This window comes from Poeciliopsis prolifica, unplaced genomic scaffold, assembly GCF_027474105.1.
Source record: "Poeciliopsis prolifica strain line A6 unplaced genomic scaffold, Auburn_PproV2 SCAFFOLD007, whole genome shotgun sequence".
NCBI lineage: Eukaryota > Metazoa > Chordata > Actinopteri > Cyprinodontiformes > Poeciliidae > Poeciliopsis > Poeciliopsis prolifica.
The window spans coordinates 1,453,592-1,472,297 of NW_026562382.1; the positions used below are offsets into that span (position 1 = coordinate 1,453,592).

Sequence of the window (18,706 nt, forward strand, 5' to 3'; positions counted from 1 at the left end):
ACGGAGAAATGTTGGCCCCGTGATTGTTTTCTTCTCTTCTTTCGTTATGGATAACAAACGGCTCGATTCATCGTTTTAATTCGCTCGCTACGGAGCCCGTTGTTATAAAACCCGACATGTGAGCTACAGGCGTGTGTTGAGTCATCTGGGAACAAAGGGATAAAAGGACATCTGCTGGGGAAATTCGCCATCGGAACCGCACGCTTTCGCACGTTTATGAAATTAGAGCAAGACGTCGCGCACTCACATCGAAGAAAAACTAAACCATTAACTTCCACGAAATACGAGGGGACAAAAAAGACCAAAAAAACCCAAACGGATGAATTCATCGAAAGCGCACTGCGTCCAACAGGAGGATCAGGATTCAAAGAGACAGAAAGAAATACATTTCCTCATTACAGGAACCAGGAGAAATATGTAACTCATGACTAGTTTTCCTCACATGTTCTTCCAGATCCCAGTTAATGCTGGGATTGTTTTCCCGTCTAGTTCCAGTGAATCGGATCCAGAGGATCTGTGCGAGGCTCATTAGGACAAACGGTTTCATTTGTGAGACAAAACCGTATCAGTGATTAAGTGGAGCAGAAGTGAACCTTAAATCGATACGTGAAAAATTAATGTTTTGAAAATGGAAAGGATGATAAATCCCTCCATGAAGGTCTTAACTAATTGAGTTTATTGCCATTAGTGGGATCCATTATCTACAGAATAAAGACATTTATCATCGTCAGTAGAAGAGCTTGTGACGATGATTTGGATGTTTTGCTTTGTTTTTTGTTTTTTTGATTCATGCAGTCCCTTTAAAAACCAAAAAAAGATCTTTTAAAGGTGAACAGCTTCTGGGTAAAGGCATCTATCTACCAGTGTCAAAAGTTGGATTCAAATTAGCATTAGCATTCCTCTTGACAAAACAGGTTTTGCTACATTTATATACTACCTCTTTTTGTCTCGTTTTTTTTTTTTTTTTTTTTCTTTACGGTTTGGTGATGGTCACGTCAAAACAGTCAACTTTGTTTTCCTCAAGCCCCTTCTCTAATTCGGTGATATTCTGATCGTTCAATCAGAAGGTCCGTTTGTGACAAATGCTTTACTCAACAAGATGCTGCCAACCCTCTAATTTATTGCTGGTGTGTTTCTCTCATGCTATCAGTGTTCTTTGTATTTTTCACTAAATTTAATTCTAGTTATTGTAGCCAAAAAATAAGTAGAGAGGCACCGATCAAATATTAATATCGGTATCGATTTTGATATTTATTTTTAAATTGTAGATCGGCTATCGGTGACAATGTGCCCAATCTGTAGGGGTAGATCTATTAAATCTAATTCTATGCTTTGTACCTGTTCTTTTGGTCATTTTCAGTATATTAGTGATTTCACATCGGCTCTTATACTGAACAAATGAAAGTTGTGTTGTTGTTACACGTTAGCCTGTTAATCTACTGGTATATTTAAGTGTGCAGAATTATCAAAGAAAGTTGTAATTCGGTACTTTTATGTCTGCGTTTTTTAAAAAGAAAGAAACATTTCAAGTCAGCTCAGCACTGTTTTTCGAAACCTCAAATATCGGTAGCGGTGTCGGAAGAGAAATAGTGGATCGGTGCATCGGTACAACCACAGAACCTGTCTCCAAAAATTAAGGTTTACATCTGCATCGGAAGACTGTCATACCTCCTTATGGATAATATCTTCTTCCTCTGAATGTCTCCTCATGTCTACGAGGTACTTTGTTCATGTTCAGGGTTTCATTTGCGCGTTTAACACCAAAACCCGCACAGAAAACCTGTCTCTTTCATAAACCGATTGATATCTGGAGATTCCTGCAGCGTTTGAACAGAGAAGTGAGGCAGAAAATGATGAACTCGTTCAGAGTGAGGAAACAATTTTTTTATGCAGTGGGTGTAAATAGATGGTTTTCATTTAACCTAAATCCACTTAAAAATGATAAAGAGTTCGCTAGCATAATTTGAAAATAAAATAATCTAAACAGTACCTCAGTTAGTTCAAATTTTCTTTTAAATGTGACACGGGAGACTAATGTGGCGTGGTTAGGGTGATGGGAACGTGCATGTTGTCAGTACGGGCAGCATCATTCGGCAAAACGATGCAGGATAAAATAAAGATGAGATGTGCCACACGTTTGGGGCTGAAGCAAGAGTCTGCTTCATTCTGCTGCACCGAAGACAGAAGAAGAAGAAGCTGGCTTCACAGCTTCGGCGTGTCGGTGGGAGCCAGAGGAGCTCTGCGTCTCTGGAACCGAGGAGGTAAATTCCCATCACCGTCACTTCCTGCAACGGTGGATATCAGAGGAGTTTTTTTTAGAACAGATCTCGTTGAAAAATGTCATTAATTCACTCAAGTTTCCTATGGAATAAACGATTCAATTCAAAGATCTGTTTTTGCCCTCAGTCCAGCTAAATAAAACGGGTGTAGAGGCAAAAGTCTGCCATGATTTTTAAAGAACAACTCTTCTGTTACTATTTTTGTTATTTCCCCTACATTTTCTTTTATGGTATTTGTTAATATTTGCACATCACTTCCAGCATAATAAGAAAAATAAAATCTAAAATCTAAAATCTAAGTGTCCTTTTATGTTGTGGAAATTAAATACCAAAAAAACAAAACAAAACAAAAAAAAAACAGTACAAATAGATTAAATCTGCAGTCACGGAAAAAAAGACAATGGAGCTACAACTTTTTTAAAAAAAAGTTAATTTGTTAGATTTAACAACAACAATGCAACACAAGCATTTTTCTAGCATCGGCCACAAAAAATAAAATAAGCATGGTAGTACAATTACTCCCATCCACTCAACTTTCACATTTTGTCATGTGACAACCAATAAATTTTCTATGGATTATATTTGACCAAAATAAGTAAGACTTCTCATCACTTGCTTTTATTTCAAAATTATCCACCTTGTGTTGAACTTGTTTATGTAACAAAAAATGAAAAGGTCTGTCACAATAGGACGTTTTGCTGGACGATAAATTGTCCCACGAGTTATTGCGATAAACGATAATATTGTTGTTTTGAGACCATTTTAACGTAATGCAATGACACGATCTGAAAGATCAATAAACTTTAAATTCTAATAAACATTTATCATTGAAACTAGTCAAAAATATTTTTTAATATCCAAAAAGGGCTTGGTTGAGACCAAAACACCAGATTGAAGATTTTAGTCATCCTGTTTTTGGCAGAAAGAGAGAAAAGAGAAAAACAATAAATCATGAAAGTGGAAATTATTGAGCTCGTGTTAATTTATCACGCGATTAATTGATTGGTTGCTTATTGGGACAGGGCTAGGTGTGGACACTTTTGTAACTGTGTTTCTGAGATGTTTCCAAGAATAAACTATGTTGTTGTAAAAAAAAATAAAATAAAATTGTGAAATAAAACTGTCAAACATCTAAACCTAAACTGACCCAAGGCTGCTGTCCGTACTGAGAACAGGAATGATGTATTTTGGTTTGATGGACCAAAATGCTTTTCAGCTGCTTCACAGCTGTCCTGCAACCCGTGCCGAACTCTGACCTCCTCCCCCCCTCCGTGAAGTGTGATCCTCCACCTGTGATTGGATTGGACCAGTGCTGCCACTGCGATGGGAGGGGCGCCATGCCAGGGCTGAAGAGGGCAGCTGGAACATATAAGCAGGCTGAAAGCTGAACAGTGGGTACGCCAGATTAACGGCATGGCACTGGATTCTTTTTCTTCTTCTTTTTTTTTTTTATGTCCCCTGAATTTACAAGCTGTAATCCATAAGAGGAACACAGCTGCTTTGAGCCGGACGTCACAGCCGCTGCGTCCAGACCCGCTGCAGATCATCTAGCAGGATGGTTGGCACTGACGACACAATGTGTTTGTAGCTGCGAAAACAGTTTCCACTGATAAAGCTGAACCATATTTCACTCTGTCACTGCTCCAAAACATGACTGCACTCTTTATTTAAAACAAACCGACTGATATGGAGAATATTTTAGTCTTTAAATTGGACTTGAACACGGGGAAATAATCCAGACAGCCCCACAGCCGAGAAGGCCAGCAGCATTTTTTATGTATCTCTAAGTTACTCATTTCAGACATGAGTGCCAACTACAGCTGGAGTTACACTGACTGGGTAAACTAAATAAGAATAACAGCAATACACCTTATTTTATGTTGTGTATGTTTGGATTATCTGTTTCTTGGGGGTAAAAAAAAAAACCCAAGCAACATTTGAGACATTGCATACATCATTCTGGATATTTTTTTACCAGTCTTTCCCTCTATGTTTGCAATTTTTTTTATTAACATTGAAGATTCTGTTTTTGCGATTGTAACTATATCTGTATTCCACTCAACACAGATTTGCAGGATTTTTTTATTTTTGCAGAGCTCATTCTGTTTTGTGCATTGAACATATTGGAGAAACAGGAACAAATAAGGCAAATTTGTGGGTTTTTAACTGCATGTAAGGTTTTTTTTTTTTATTAAATATTATAACAAAAGGGTTGTTGCTACAACAATCATGAATGCTGTGACTGTTCTTGTTTCCTGTTTTTAATAACTCTTGTATTTATTTATTTATTTGCATTTGACACAATGGTTTCAAACAGAAGATTTACGGTTAGGATCTTTTGTAACAAACCAACACAAAACAGCAAAATGTGGTTTTAGTACCATGTGTTTGTGGAGTCCTTTTTACTCCAATACCTCAAAATAAATCAATCAGGAAAAAAAGTGCACCCAGAGTTCTGCTATGTGTTATTTAATCTCAATATAAACAAATCTAGATTTTATCGACAAAAAGAAATGGACTGTTGAGAGAAAAAAAGAATCTCCTGCAAGTTGTCAGAGGTAGTTGGCATGGGAAGGGAAAAAATGTTTAAATCTCTAGATTACATGCTAAATGCTAAAAAGAACATATGCGAACGTCTTGAGACGGAAGGGGAGCCGGAGGACAACAGCCCTAAAGACACTTGGAAGTTCATGTTCACACAAATTATTTGTGTTTTTTTGCAAAGAAGAATGGCCAAAAATGTTGAGTCTCCGGTTTGAAAACCTGCTAGAGACATTTTCCAGAGCATCTGCGGCTAATGCTGCAGTGAAGTATTATTCTATCTATGTGTGTGTATATATATATATATATATATATATTATATATATATACACATATATATATATATATATATATATATATATATATATATATATATATATATATATATATATATATATATATATATATATATATATATATATATATATATTCATTCAACCATATTAAGCCTTAAATTGTTAATTGATGCCAGATGAATAAGTATCATTATGAGGCTGTGATTTTCTGTCCATTTTTTTCACTATTATGTTAGTAAGAACTGTGTACTGCAAGTCATCCCTGCACACGAGGCCCCCATGCGCCCCAATCCAGCCAAGTGAGGTACTTACATGTAGCTTAAGTGGTGACCCAGTGTGTTAGCTCCAGCACCCTGCCTCTCTACCTTAAATAATCTTTCTCACTGCCATAGTCCATTAAGGAGCCCGCCACATCAGCAAAGTCCTCCAGGATCAGGCTAGTGGAATCCTCACCAGATGGCGTCTCCGGGTCTGTGGCCCAGGGGCGGTGATCGGGACCGTCCTCAGCGGACACCTGGCTTGTCCTTGGTCCCTGTTGGTCAGGTCTGAGGGCCTGAGACGGTCCGGGGTGAGACGACTGGTAGGGTGGTTCAGGGTCTTGGCTGTGTTGTTCTTTGCCGTCGCTGCCGCTGCCGCCGTCGCTGCCCTGCGAGGAAGGCGCCAGGACGTGGTAGAGGCTCGGTAGGCGGATGTCCAGCAGCACGCCGCTCTTTATGTAGAGCTTGTTGTTGAGGTTGTAGAGCTTTTCGGAAATGTCGTAGCCGAGCATGACGGAGAAGAGGTAGTCAATGTAGCGGTCCTTTGATATCAGCATGTAGAGACGGCGGCGACTCCACGAGACGTAGCGGGAGTCCTCTTCTGCCGTCAGCGTCACCTACGGAAAATTCAAAGGGCAACTCTTGAATTTGTGCCTTGTTGGCAATAGTATCTCCCTGAAATGAGCAATGGTGTGAATATGAAGTGATCTCAAACCTGAAACTTTCCTTTTTCATTTGGTCTGAGAGACTCCCACTCAGGGGAGTCAAGGAACTGGTGCCGGTGAATGTAATGCAGGAACTGACCCTCCAAAGACACATTGATCCTGTAAGTGAGAATAAGAGAAATAAAAATGGTAAAACGGCATGTACTTGTATCGTGCTTTATCAATCCAGAGGACCCCCAAAGCACTTTACAGTACATTCATTCACCCTGAACCATTTGCAGAAAATCTGTCTATTTACTAACTATTTTACGACATATTCTGTTGGACTCAACCTAGGAGCAATGCTACGTGACATGCTTTGGCTGGTATTTGCAAAGCAACCAATACAGAGGCACCATTCATGTTCATTGCCAATGACTGGCTGTAACCTCAAGACCGGAGACAAGGAAGATGGTGGCGGTTACTTACCGCGATAGTGCCAAGATGGTTCCCACCGTACATAGTCATTCATATTAAGGTATATTTGATATTTGAACTCCTTAAATAAGCTGCTGTAAGGGTTCTTAGAGGAAGCCTCAAGCCTTCACAGATTGAAACAGCCAGTTGTGGTACCAAACCCCTGTGAATAACCCCACAAACATCCCTCTGCATCAACACATTTGGAGAGACCAAGTCATTTCCTAACAGGAAGGGTTGGTTTAGTCAATTTAGCTACTCCTGGTTCTGCTTTGGGATGTCCAAGGACCTCCAAATGGCTGTCTTTATAGGCAACTTTATCAGATCGCCTTCTTCTGATGCAGAGGAGCAGGGCGTCTGCTCTAAGTGGGCTAAATGTATTGCCAACAAATAGTTTGTCATTTAAGGTTATTTCATATGTTTGCCATTCAACAGATCTGCAAGAAACTCCCACCCAACCCAGGTTGGAGGGAGTATTCCACCATTTCCTCGTTGCCTCTTCTCCTGGGGCCTTCACACTCAGGTTCAACTGGCTCCAGTGAATGCTAAGGTCAGAGGTTGAATATACCAGCAGAACCACACCACTTGCCAAAAACGAAGAAGAGACTCTGAAGTTCCCAAAACAAAAGGACCCTTAACTCAACACAACTAACAACCACAACCAGCAGAATCATGAAAGAAGATTAAAACATGTGAGATGATCCAGTTTAACTTACTGAGTATGATCAAGAGGAGATAATCTTGATAAAATATTCTTTGCCTTGTGATCTTGTCTGGAACATGCTCCTTTGCATCATCCAAGAAATACGCTGTATAATGTTGCTCCACGTTTGGGAGACTGAGTAGAAAGGCACAGTCAGACGAGACTCAGTTTAAACTTTTAGCAAATTAAGAAAACGGCAACATCTATCACAACCACCTCTCGTCCCTCTAAGTACTTTTCTCTGGGAAGCAAAGAGGAGGTGCCAAGATGGTTTAAGAAGGGATGAGTCACAGGAAGAATACACTGGCAAATCTGAGAGAGACTTGCTTCGTTCATCACTTTGAACGATCGTTGAAACGCTTTAAGGAAAAGTATTTTACTCTCAGTGTGGTCCAATGAATGCAGACCACAACCAGGTTGGCGCTAATATGGGCAATTGCAGATTGTTCAAAGAATGAGGAGCAAAGTATTTATGGCAAATGATAAATATTCCAACTTCTAGACCTACAACCTCTGATATAGATAGATATCAGCCCCACTGACTTTGATGAAATTATACTAATTGCTAAACGTGTTAATTAACTCCAGGTTAAAACTAGGAGAGATTTATTTAAAGTAATGTAAGAGGTTGTTCCCCCTTGGCCTGCACAGAGAGTCACAAATGATCTGTGGATTATTATTAATTGTTCTGAAATAATAATAATAATTTTTTAAAAAAACATGTCAATGCCTGCATTTCTTGTTTGATATTGCAGTTAAATCAATTACGAAACTGATGCTTAATACAGAACATTGCCAGCAGTAATACTGTCGCATTGAAAGGCAACTTGTGTAACATTTCACCACTTCGGTGAAAAGAACTCCTCAGACATTTGTTTGTTGTTCCAAAGTTGTCTCAGATTCTCGGTTTCATGGCCAAGAATTTAATGCAAGGTAAGGAGAGCTGTGTGCCTCCGCTCTCCCGTTGCACAAAGAAAAGATATCACTGCAACACTGTCAGATTGCACTGGGACCCCCACTGATGAGTCACGGACCGAAATAAGCCGTACGCGACGTTTCTCTTCCGCAGCTCCAACGCAGCTCCGCTTTGAGGATGTTTGGGTGAAGAGAACACACTTCCTGTGAGGGTCAAAAGCTGCCAAGAGTCTGCAAGAGTCAGAACTTTGACGTCTAATTTTAGCGATGCTGCTGATTTTGAAAGTTGAGCGAAAACGAATAACCTCGACTTTTAAAGCAGTTTCCAAACCAATTCTTTATGACAGAGGAAGTTGTCCAAATGGACCGAATAGAAAAACACAAAGTATGTTTTGTGGTTTTCATAACCAAAAATAGCTCCTTTCCCCTCCCCCATTAAATTTATCAAAGTGACTTCAAATCAGTAAATCGTTTTCCTGTGTGAAGTTTTTCCTCAAAAGTGTCAGTGCACAACATGAACGAAAACATCTTCATTTTGAAAAAAAAAAAAAGAGCCTAAAACTCTTTTTAGGCTAAGTCAGATATAACGGAAGGGACACTATGAAATAAATACATGGAAATAGTAGTAAGTAGTCCCTCCCGAACCGCCATTTCTTCTTCTTTCGTGCAACTACGATGTTTACAACTGTAATATGAGTTTTGCCAGCAGAGGGCGCTCGGCGTCCAATGCGCCAGTTGCTTGAGCTCTGGCCGCCAGAAGAAGTTCACCAGGACGTGATGACGCACCTGCTACTTTGTAGCTAAACTGGGCGATAAATTAACTATCAGTGATGGCGGACTCGCGGTCCGCGGCGGTGGAAGAGCTTTTTCAAGTTTTTTTGAGCTAAGACATATGGCTAAGGCCTCGCTTAAACGGAGTAAATGTCCTGAGTTGTTTGTGTAAAACCAAACCTCAGGCTAGGAAGGATAGATAGTTTTGGTTTAGGGCTGCAGCATGTATTTACTATATATATATATATTTCTGGTTATCAGAGCAAGTAAAAAATACTTGGTGTTAATTTCATTAAGATGGAATGTAACCATGGGGAAGAGCTGTTTATCACTGTTTGATAATTGGGGTTGGCAGTACAAATGTATTGTTACCGTTACTGTGAAGCAGAAGAAGCTGGACAAGGCTTGATGGAGCAACCTGCTGTTTTCTTTGGTTTGCAGTTTATGCAAAAACAAAATATGGTGCACTAGAAATGAGTTGGCTCAGCAGTAACTGTAACACAAACTGCGATTCCATTTGACATTTTTAAAATAAATTAGCTTAATGGAGACATGGCAAATTGGAAAACACTCTTGTTTTGGTCCGAGGATCAAGTTTTTTGTCGTGTTTTTTATTTTTTTGACCATATCGAATTTGGTTTATTTCGCAAAAATGCAATGAAAACTTTTTTTTTTTTTTTGCATCACACGATCACCAACTAGGCCCACATCCGGTGGTGTTGCTGCTGTGGATGCTGACGACAGCAAGCAGCTGGAGGATGATGATGGCATGGCATGTTTTTTAACTGTGTGAAAAAGCATATATATCCACTTGTGTATTTTAACGCCGAGACTCCAAAACTGCTTTTTTGTCCTACATTAGCTGAATATCAACAGCCTTGCGCGCATTTGTAATGAAAACGCCGTGTCGTTAGAAACATCTAGATGAATTTGGTGTCGCTTGCGACCTCACAACGCACTCCCCCACCTCCCAGACAGCAGAAAGGAGAGCTGGTTGATGTACGTCTTGCCCTCCAGGGCGTACGTCTCTCCGGCCTTCAGCTCCACCACCTTGTTCTTGAACGCCTTGGCGATGTCCTTGAACACCTGGACAGGCACGCCCAGCGGCAGGTAGACGGCCCGGTAGAGGGAGGTCAGCTCCTCGCCGCGGAGGCCCTCCTGGTGGAGCCGGTAGAGGAGGTGGCAGATCTGCAGCAGGGCGGCCGCCAGCTGCAGCAGGCTCCAGGAGACGACGTCCAGGCCGCACACGGTCAGCCAGCCCCACAGGGTGAGGCACAGGAAGGCGGGTGACAGGAAGCCGAAGATGAAGAGGGCGCCAAAGGCCCCGCTGCCTCCCATGTAGCCCAGAAACAGGATGGTGTTGCCCAGGTGGTAGATGGCCCCCTCGGTGTTGTTGCTCCAGCCGCCGCACTCCGGCGGGGAAAACAAGCCATCCCACAGGGTCGAGTTATCCGCGCTCATGTTTGCAGTTTGGTTGGACGCTCAAAACAAATAACGGAAACAGTGACACTGAAATAACTTCCGAGACACTCAAGAGTCTGAAGAGCTCCAAGCTGCAGAGTTTGGGTAATAGGAAATAAACAGCTGATTCTGAGTATAAATATATATTAAAAAAAAGTTTGTTCCCTTGCCGTGCAGTGGAAAAATTCTTCAATGTGAAGAAGTTCTCACGGCTCTGTTTGCTCCAGAAACACAGCTGGAATGGGTCTGTCCTCCTCCTCCTCTCATCGCGAGTCCCCTTCCTCTGTCCTCTGCCCTTGTCTTCGCTTCCCCGCCTTTCGCTCAGTGCCACCGGCCCGCACTGAGGAGCCAACAGATGGAGAAGAAGGGATAAGGGAGGGGACCCCGATAGAGCCATAAAAGGATAACCATGTTTGGAATTGAAACCCAAGGAGAGTGAAGGGACAGAAAGCAGGCCCGCTACTTGACATAACAGTGAGAGAGAGAGACAGGGACAGGAAGCAAGGGACGAGAGATGGGCTACATGATGAGAAACAGGCAGAAAGGAAAAGAAAATGTCACACACCTAAAGTTCAGAGTTTTCTCCAAACTCGGATGAGTCCAGTTCCAGGTCTGCCTCTTCATGGGGGGAGCAACGAGTATTCAGAGGCACAGAAATAAACAGAACCGCAGGGGAGGTCAGGTTTCAGGCATAAACAGCCGCTAATGCCGCCGCTCTGTTTGGGAAAGTCTCTGCTCACAACTCCATCACAATGTCCGAGCAACGACGGAGTTTAAAAAAGTTTAAATGTTTTACTTTTGAAACTGAATTTTCATCAGTCCAAAAAATTACTTCTGGAAAATTTCTTGGATCAACCTAAAATAAAATCAAGTTTTTTTTTCTTGCAACTTTTGGAACATAGTAATTTTCCAGCAGAAATGTGCACTGTTTATCTGCAACTCAATACACAATTGAACTAAGCTGATATTAAATCATTCAGTGTCATAACATAATTTTACTCAAAATAAATGTGAATCGAAAGGAGGGGGTGCGTCTTAATCTATGCTGCATTGAGAAAGATGGAACCTGTTCCCACTGGCAAATCTCAAAATCTCTCCTGTTTTACTGCAGATAATTTACTGTATTATCATTTTCTGTTGTCACATTGAACTTTTCAAATCACAAGTTTCCTCAAAATGTGTTTGTGACAAAATATGAGCTGTCCCTTTAAGAACGTGGCGCCACATAAGGAGCTGTTGGGTCACAACTGAACGTTGTTCCCTCATCGTTCCCAGAAGAGCTAAACAGAGGAGCTTCCAGGAGAAAACATTGAATTCTGCGTTCTGTCCTAAGCTCTTTTTGCATAAAATTACATCAGCAGTTTAAGTTCAACATTTAAATTTTTGTGGATTTAAAAGCTGCTTTGAGCGAGGTTCAAACTGCCTGTTATTAAACAACAGCTCTGGTCAATTCCAGTATTTGGCTAATGAAGTGATTTTTTATTTTTTTTTTTATGAAAGATTAACTGGTGCGTAAAAGAAACCCGGGTGTCATTAGTAGCCGTTTTCTAGCAGCGTGAGGATGCATGTCCACAATCAGACACACTTCAGTGACACGCTGTAAAGAATCCAGATATGCCAAGTATTGACTTTGCAGGGTCAAGAGTTATTTTTAAGCACAAGTGCATACCAGGGGCAGCAACTGTGGGCCAGCCACACTTTTCAACAGGCATGAGAGGGACACCTATTGAGATAAATATGACTGATAAAAGAGACTAAAGGGAATCTTGTTGCATAGGGCTTTTATTCATAACCACACAGCCTTTAAGATATTCACACAGCAGATTTTACAGAGTTGAAAAACAAAAGAATCCACTCATAAAGCCATCAGTTCAAGTGCTTCTGTCTCACATTTCCCTTCCAGAGGATGTATAAATAAGGGGGTGGAAAAAAAAAGACATGAATATCCAGGGTCGTCTTCCACTCACACGTCACACTGCAGGAGAGAAAAGACAAAACCAATCAGCTTTTTAATTTATGTCAGTTCATTGCTATGAATAGATTTGACAAAATTAACTGAGAATAACGTGAACTGCAACTCATGATTATTCTGACAATTAGTCAGACAAATGACACTTTTTACATGTTTCTAATTTAACCAATTGAGCCTTTTTTTCACACGACATTAGAAATACATTCAAATATACAAATAATTCAAACCCTTTCACAAACAGAAAAATAATCAACCCTTATGTAAATCTAAACTGTGTGAAGCACAAACTGAGCCACTCGAGGAGTTTTTATAGACGAGTGTTTTTACCTTAAATGCAAAATGTTTACATGTTTTAACAGTTGGGACTTAATTACTGCTTTGATTAAGATTTTATTTGGACCAAATGCCTTTTTTTTTTAGGCTCAATACTCCAGTTAATTAATTGATTACTAAATTATTTATTTCAACAATTAATCATGCTTAATCGTTTAAGGTTCAGATTTTCCTACATATTTAGGAAGACGTTCAGGATGGAATGGAAGAGCCAATAGTGTTGGAGAATGAGAAAACGTTTTATTTAGACCACACCAACCTCACCACTAAAACTGCTGAGTCAAACAGCTTCAGGCTTGTTTCCATATGAACAATCAGGATCCCTCCTCAGGCTGTGTTTCATCCGTTCTAACACACTTTGTTTGAACGAATTCTGACGTTTGTGCGTAAAATCTGTGGCGACTAACGCAACCTAAAGTGACCGTATCTGGACCAGATCAAAGTTGGGCATTTTCACGGTTCACATAAAGGGCAGATGGCAGTTTACGCACCACACTGACTCAGCTCAGCTGGGATTTAGCCTGTCAGAACACATCTGACAGCAGCAAGACACGACGGACAAGTTCATGAAAAAATGATAATGTCAACAAGGAAGGTGTGGGGGTGAAGTTATGGTCCTTCACTGGTAGAAGAAAGATGTCATGTCATTGTCTGCAGAAAAGTGAAACCAGCTGGCAGAGAACGAGATGGATCCTGTTTTACCAGCTTTAAGCTGTTTGCAAGAGCTCAAGCTGAAAATGCTCTCAGGATGTTAACCATCTAAAATCTCTCAAAAGAAGCTTCTGCCATTTTCTCTGCAGAAAAACATGAGAAAAACATACGGATCCGGCATTCTGGGTCATTTGGGTGAACAAATGCCTCATTTGTTCACCCAAATGATCCATTTTAGTTTCCCGGTTGATGTGAAGTGCGTCATTACATTGACGTTGTACTTCCATCTGTCTATGCTACATACTCCACACTTCCAAAAAACTGTGGCGCCTTCAAGTGGTTTTTGCAGAGTTATGTGGCAGTGCCATAGCGCCACCATTTGACCCAGAATACTTACTACAGGGTTTTCAGTGGTGCTGATCGTCAGCAATTTGAGTTTCAATCAAGAGAATTAGCTAAAACAAGGGGTCCATCTGACTCACTGTCAACCTCTGACCTTTGAAAATGTCTTCATTTTTCTGCAATGTCACTGTTTTTACTGAGAGAACAACAGGAGTTTTCATTCTGCTGTGCTCCATTTTCCTCTCAAGCTTCAACTTGGTTGTGAGAATGATATTAAACCCAAACTGAGGCAGCCATATTGGATTTTAAGGTCAGAGTTGGTGAGAAACCAATTGGACGTTCCCAATTTGATTTTCTACTTTCCAGGCCTTTCAACAAATTTCTCCAATGTTAAACGTTTAAACTTAATTTTCAGCATGAAAACATAATACAGAATTATTCTAAACTAAAAACAACCAATATATGAAAGTGTGTGACCACAGAACCAGAAGTTACAGCTGCTGTTGCAGGAACCAAATACTTACCACACGGACAAGCACAAAATGGAGTTAGACCTTGAATCCAAGCGACCTCATGCAATCTTTATGCGCCTCGATCAGGTCTCTGCAGTTCTCCTCTCCCTTTTCGATGATGCTAGGAGAGACAAATATGACTTAAAGGTTTTCCCACAAACAGAAAGGGAAACGTTTCAGCATTTCTGGCCAGGTGCTTACCAAGCATCTCTGACTCTTTTGGTCTCTGGACAAGCGCAGCATGGCTTCAGAGGCTTCTTCTCCTCCGTGCCATCAGTCACAGCAGGAGTCTCCACGCTGGCAGCCGAAAGGGACGACATCTTGGAGCTAAAATACAGAAATGATGACACGGGGTTCCTTAGCCAGGGTTCCAACCATTTCAAAAACATCCAGACCCAGTTCTCTATGATTTTTTTTTACACATTTAATGAGCCACATTGCAGGCATTTAAGGACCAAACATTTACCTAGATGGAGTTTATAACGCCTGTAATTCATAAAACAAAACTAAGCAACCAAAAATATTTGTGAAAATCTCAATAAAGCAAAGCCTTAAAAAAAAATCTAATTTTAAAAATGGGGATTATAATTTGACAGTCACACCACACAAGGTTATTTATTATAGATTAGTGTAAAAACCCTGAGCTAACGGGAGCCAAGACGGTAAAATGGTCCATTTAGATTTTTGAATGCCAAAGTAAAAACAAAAAAACAATTTCAGTAAAATTCATCTACATACCCCATCATTAATGAAGTTTATTTGTATAGCACATTACAGCAACAAGGCAGTTTAACAAAGTGTTGCACATTGTTAAAAAAAGCAAAATCATAAAAAAAAGTCAACAATTGAGAAAACCCACATTTGTGTTAAATTAAATGCTGTGAATCCTCTCCTTGCATAGTCATTGAAAAACGCAGGCACAGTTTCCAACATCTTTTAGGTAAAGAGAAAGACAAGAAGTGGAATAAACTAAAACATGGCTGCTTTACAATCGCTTCCTGTCTATGTTAGCCAGTTCTAGTGACTTTTAAACACATTTGTTTCACAAACTGAAGCCCCTGTAAGATCAGAATTTTCACGAAGCATTTTTTAATTTTAAAAAAATACAATATTTTTATGAAAATATATATTTCTGTTTTGTTTTGTTTTTTTACAAAAAAAAATGAAATAATTGATTATTTACCATCTCTACATGTAAAAAATTATGGAAGCAGAAAACATTGTTAAGGCAGAATGCTTCCTGCTAATGGCTCCAATATATTTTACAGCAATATCAGAAACTTTTGCCTGAATAAAACTACTACACGTCAATTAACTGCTATACAACCCCCATCACATTTACATCAAAATAAACCTTTCACAACAAGCTGTTTATGTGATCAAAAGGATCCAACAAAGTTGAAGGGCATAAATAAACCCAGAACTGCAGCTTCCGGATCCTGTCCGAATTTATATAGTCTGAGGCTCTATTAAGCATGCCTACTAAAATTAAAACAGAAAACACAGAACCATCCAAATTACCAATCATTTCATTTCAAACACAATGCGAGACTATTTCAAACGTGGATGATGACAGCACATCCGTGACTGTTATCAGCACAAACTGTGCTGGTGAAATCGAGAAAGATGAAGTTTGTTTAACAAACGACGCAAAAAAATGGGCAGAATTAGAGCAGTTCTTTGTCACGCTTGATTAAATTGTTGGCCTTTCTCTGTGTTGTGGTTTACCGCCGTTTGGTAACTTTCAGGCACGTTACAAAACGATTACATAAAGTTAGCTAGCATTAGCTAACATACGACGCTGATAGACGTTAGCGGTGGCGCGCGCCGCGCAAACGCCACAGTCTTAATTAAAACCACTTGAACTGCGACATTCAAACGGTCGCCGATTAGAAACGAGACTAAACTGTGTTAAGTCACGCAAACTCACCAGAGCCTGGACACTTCACCTTCAAACTACCATGCGGGAGAAAGGTCACGTGCTTAACTTTGCTTACTCACGTGACTTCAAGCGTCAACTGGGGATTCTGGGAAATGTAGTTAATTAGTTCAAACGGCGCTAAAGCCTACACAAAAATCTAATATTTTACATTGGCGCGACAGGGCAACTTATATAGAGACTCTACTGACAAAGTTAAGCCATCCACCAAAACCAAAACTCATTACTGCATCACTTTTATTATTTTTAAGCGACATTTGTTTCGGTGGAAATGGATGCGCACCATTGCTCACCCGGTGACGCTGCGGGGAGCTGTGGGCGTGTCATTTCGGACGCTGCTCCACTGCACACAAATACAGAGCAAAAGTGTACATTAGACTTTCATAATGTTGTAAAAGTGATACTCTTACTCTGTCACTGGTAGTGACGTTGCTATTTCAAATCGCTCAGAGCGGTCACCTGTTTCCTCCCACACTTTCATCACATTCAGCCGATTCGAGCGCCGGCTGACTGCAAAGGAGTGGGTCCTGTCTCTCCTTTTTCCACCGTACGGCACGAGGAAGGTTTTGGCCATCTTGCTGCACGCACGAGATAAATATGATACAGCTTTAAAAAAAAAAAACACTTTCATTAATAAATCCAACATTTTAATACTGGATTTAAGATTACCTTCTATAAACTTCTCTTTTAATTTGCTGAGTCATCCTGTTTTGTCAAAGTTCTGGTCTATTACCAATGTTGCGGCTGTTAATTGAGCACAGGATAGATTTTATTTTTTATTTATTGAAACTAGGTCAGTATGCAAAGACAAAAACAAGTAAATAACAAACTGACTGAGGTTGAAATTTAAATCCAACATCCCCATATTATTTCAATTAGTCTGATGGAGATAAGAAGACGACATACAAACAGTGAAAATATTTCCTAAAGAATATAATAACTATTCCAGCTGTATCCCCTGTGGACACTGCTTCACCAACTCTAATTAGATGAAGCTGTTAACGTGCGAAGTCGATGCAAAATGTGCATCTGATTCTCTGCAGGAATGAGATATAGCCTAATCTACAAAAATCCCTCTTCACTGTAAATCATTTTCTTGCTTCAGATTTTATCATCTTTGTGTTCTTAGTAAAATAAGATCCTGCTACTTTTGTGTCACTCGAGGTGAAATGCCTCGTTCCACTTTCTCGGCCACAGAAATGCCCTTTCGCCGATGGTTTCATTGCTTCTCGGCTGTTGCATAAGACATATATTGCCGCTGCTGCCGAGGTGCAAGGCAGAGTATTACGACGGCGTTTTGGGACTTGTGAGAAATGAAACTGTTTGCTGTCCTACAGTTGTGCTATTGTGAGCTCTTTCACCTGTCGATGCATCAGCAAAGCGGCGCGCAAGCAGAAGAACCGAGTCACTTGCTCCAGTCCGAGGGGCCAGCTGTGTGCCAGATAAACCGGCAAGTAAGCATTTTGTTCATTTGCTCATTTCTGTGTGATAGATGTGCACCTTTTGTGAAAACACGCTGCTCTGCACACTCTGCTCTTTTGAAAACCGATGTAAATCTGAGAGCGTGTGAAGTAGGCCTACCCCTGGATTCTTGTTCAGTTTTATTGAACATGTTTTTTTTTTTATGTTTTGTTTTGTTTTCTTAACTGAGCTTTGCCTTCAGGAAGGAGCAAGAATTCAAAGCCACATTACCAGGCCTGACCATCTGCCACCTTCTCCTACCATATGCAGGAAGCTTCCAGCGTCAAGACAGAAGCGTAATCATTGTTTGTCTGAGGTCACTGTTTGGGAAGAAGCACGCAAATACCGTATTCCACAGCAGAATGCATTGGCTAAATCTGGAAGGCGCCATGTCATTTCTGTCTTTATGTCTTTCTCCTTTTTTTCTTTCTTGTTTGCACAGAACAATCAGACCGCAGCAGCGAAAGCTCTGCAACGGTCCATTGTTTTTTTTTTTTTTGTTTTTTCAAAAGTAAACATTTCTGTGAACGAATTGCGTTGAGATACTCAAAACCTCACCAAACCTTGCAATGGAGCCGGAAAATGGCACGGCCAAGTGGCTCAACAGCGCCCCCTAGGCTCAGTCAAAGCTCAGTCAGGTTGAATTTTTATCCTGTGGGAAAGGCCTTGTTCTGATCTTCCAGCTGATTTCTAACTGTATTTAAATACGGACTTGAAAAGGAACGAGCAATAATTGTGTTTTTGTCCCAATAAAAAGGCACAAAAAAACCAAATAGTTGTAGTGAATGCTATTTATTTATTTTTGTTTACTTGCTCACAAATCCATTAAATATATATTATAAAAAAGTAAAATAGAAGAGAAGAACTTATTGGGTACCAGACATTTGCCTCGACGTAAGAAAGATTTACAGTTTCCTGGCTTTTTGATTTTGTTCGCCAAGAAAATGTTTTTAATCTAATCTGAGCGAAATAAAAAAAAATATATTAAAAAAAACCTTGCAAGAATGATTGAAAAAAAACTTGACTATTTGTTTCTCTACTAACTATCTCATTAAAAATTATAGAAATTGTTTGTTGAATTGTCCTTCCACCCTGAAAATATAATCATTTACACCAGTGATTGTTGCATGCAAACTTCTGAATGTGAATGTC

The 18,706-nt window shown here is 40.1% G+C and overlaps 2 protein-coding genes across 3 annotated transcripts; both read right to left on the minus strand.

Annotated features, from left to right (window-relative positions):
• Positions 1-1,862: 1,862 nt before the first annotated feature.
• popdc2 (popeye domain containing 2) lies at positions 1,863-10,958 on the minus strand. 2 transcript variants are annotated; one of them, XM_055031426.1, is made up of 5 exons: positions 10,910-10,947; positions 9,851-10,684; positions 6,089-6,197; positions 5,429-5,990; positions 1,863-2,285 (listed from the first exon to the last, which is right to left on the minus strand). In XM_055031426.1, the coding sequence occupies exons 2-4, from the start codon at positions 10,342-10,344 to the stop codon at positions 5,478-5,480; spliced, it is 1,116 nt and encodes a 371-aa protein (XP_054887401.1). In that variant the 5' UTR covers positions 10,345-10,684; positions 10,910-10,947; the 3' UTR covers positions 1,863-2,285; positions 5,429-5,477. The 2 variants fall into 2 exon arrangements, with proteins under 2 accessions (XP_054887401.1, XP_054887402.1); XM_055031427.1 differs by having other exon boundaries at positions 5,570-5,990; positions 9,851-10,958.
• A 1,150-nt stretch (positions 10,959-12,108) lies between these two features.
• LOC129360915 (cytochrome c oxidase copper chaperone) lies at positions 12,109-16,191 on the minus strand. The gene is made up of 4 exons (XM_055031431.1): positions 16,085-16,191; positions 14,356-14,481; positions 14,167-14,275; positions 12,109-12,319 (listed from the first exon to the last, which is right to left on the minus strand). The coding sequence occupies exons 2-3, from the start codon at positions 14,472-14,474 to the stop codon at positions 14,191-14,193; spliced, it is 204 nt and encodes a 67-aa protein (XP_054887406.1). The 5' UTR covers positions 14,475-14,481; positions 16,085-16,191; the 3' UTR covers positions 12,109-12,319; positions 14,167-14,190.
• Positions 16,192-18,706: the final 2,515 nt, after the last annotated feature.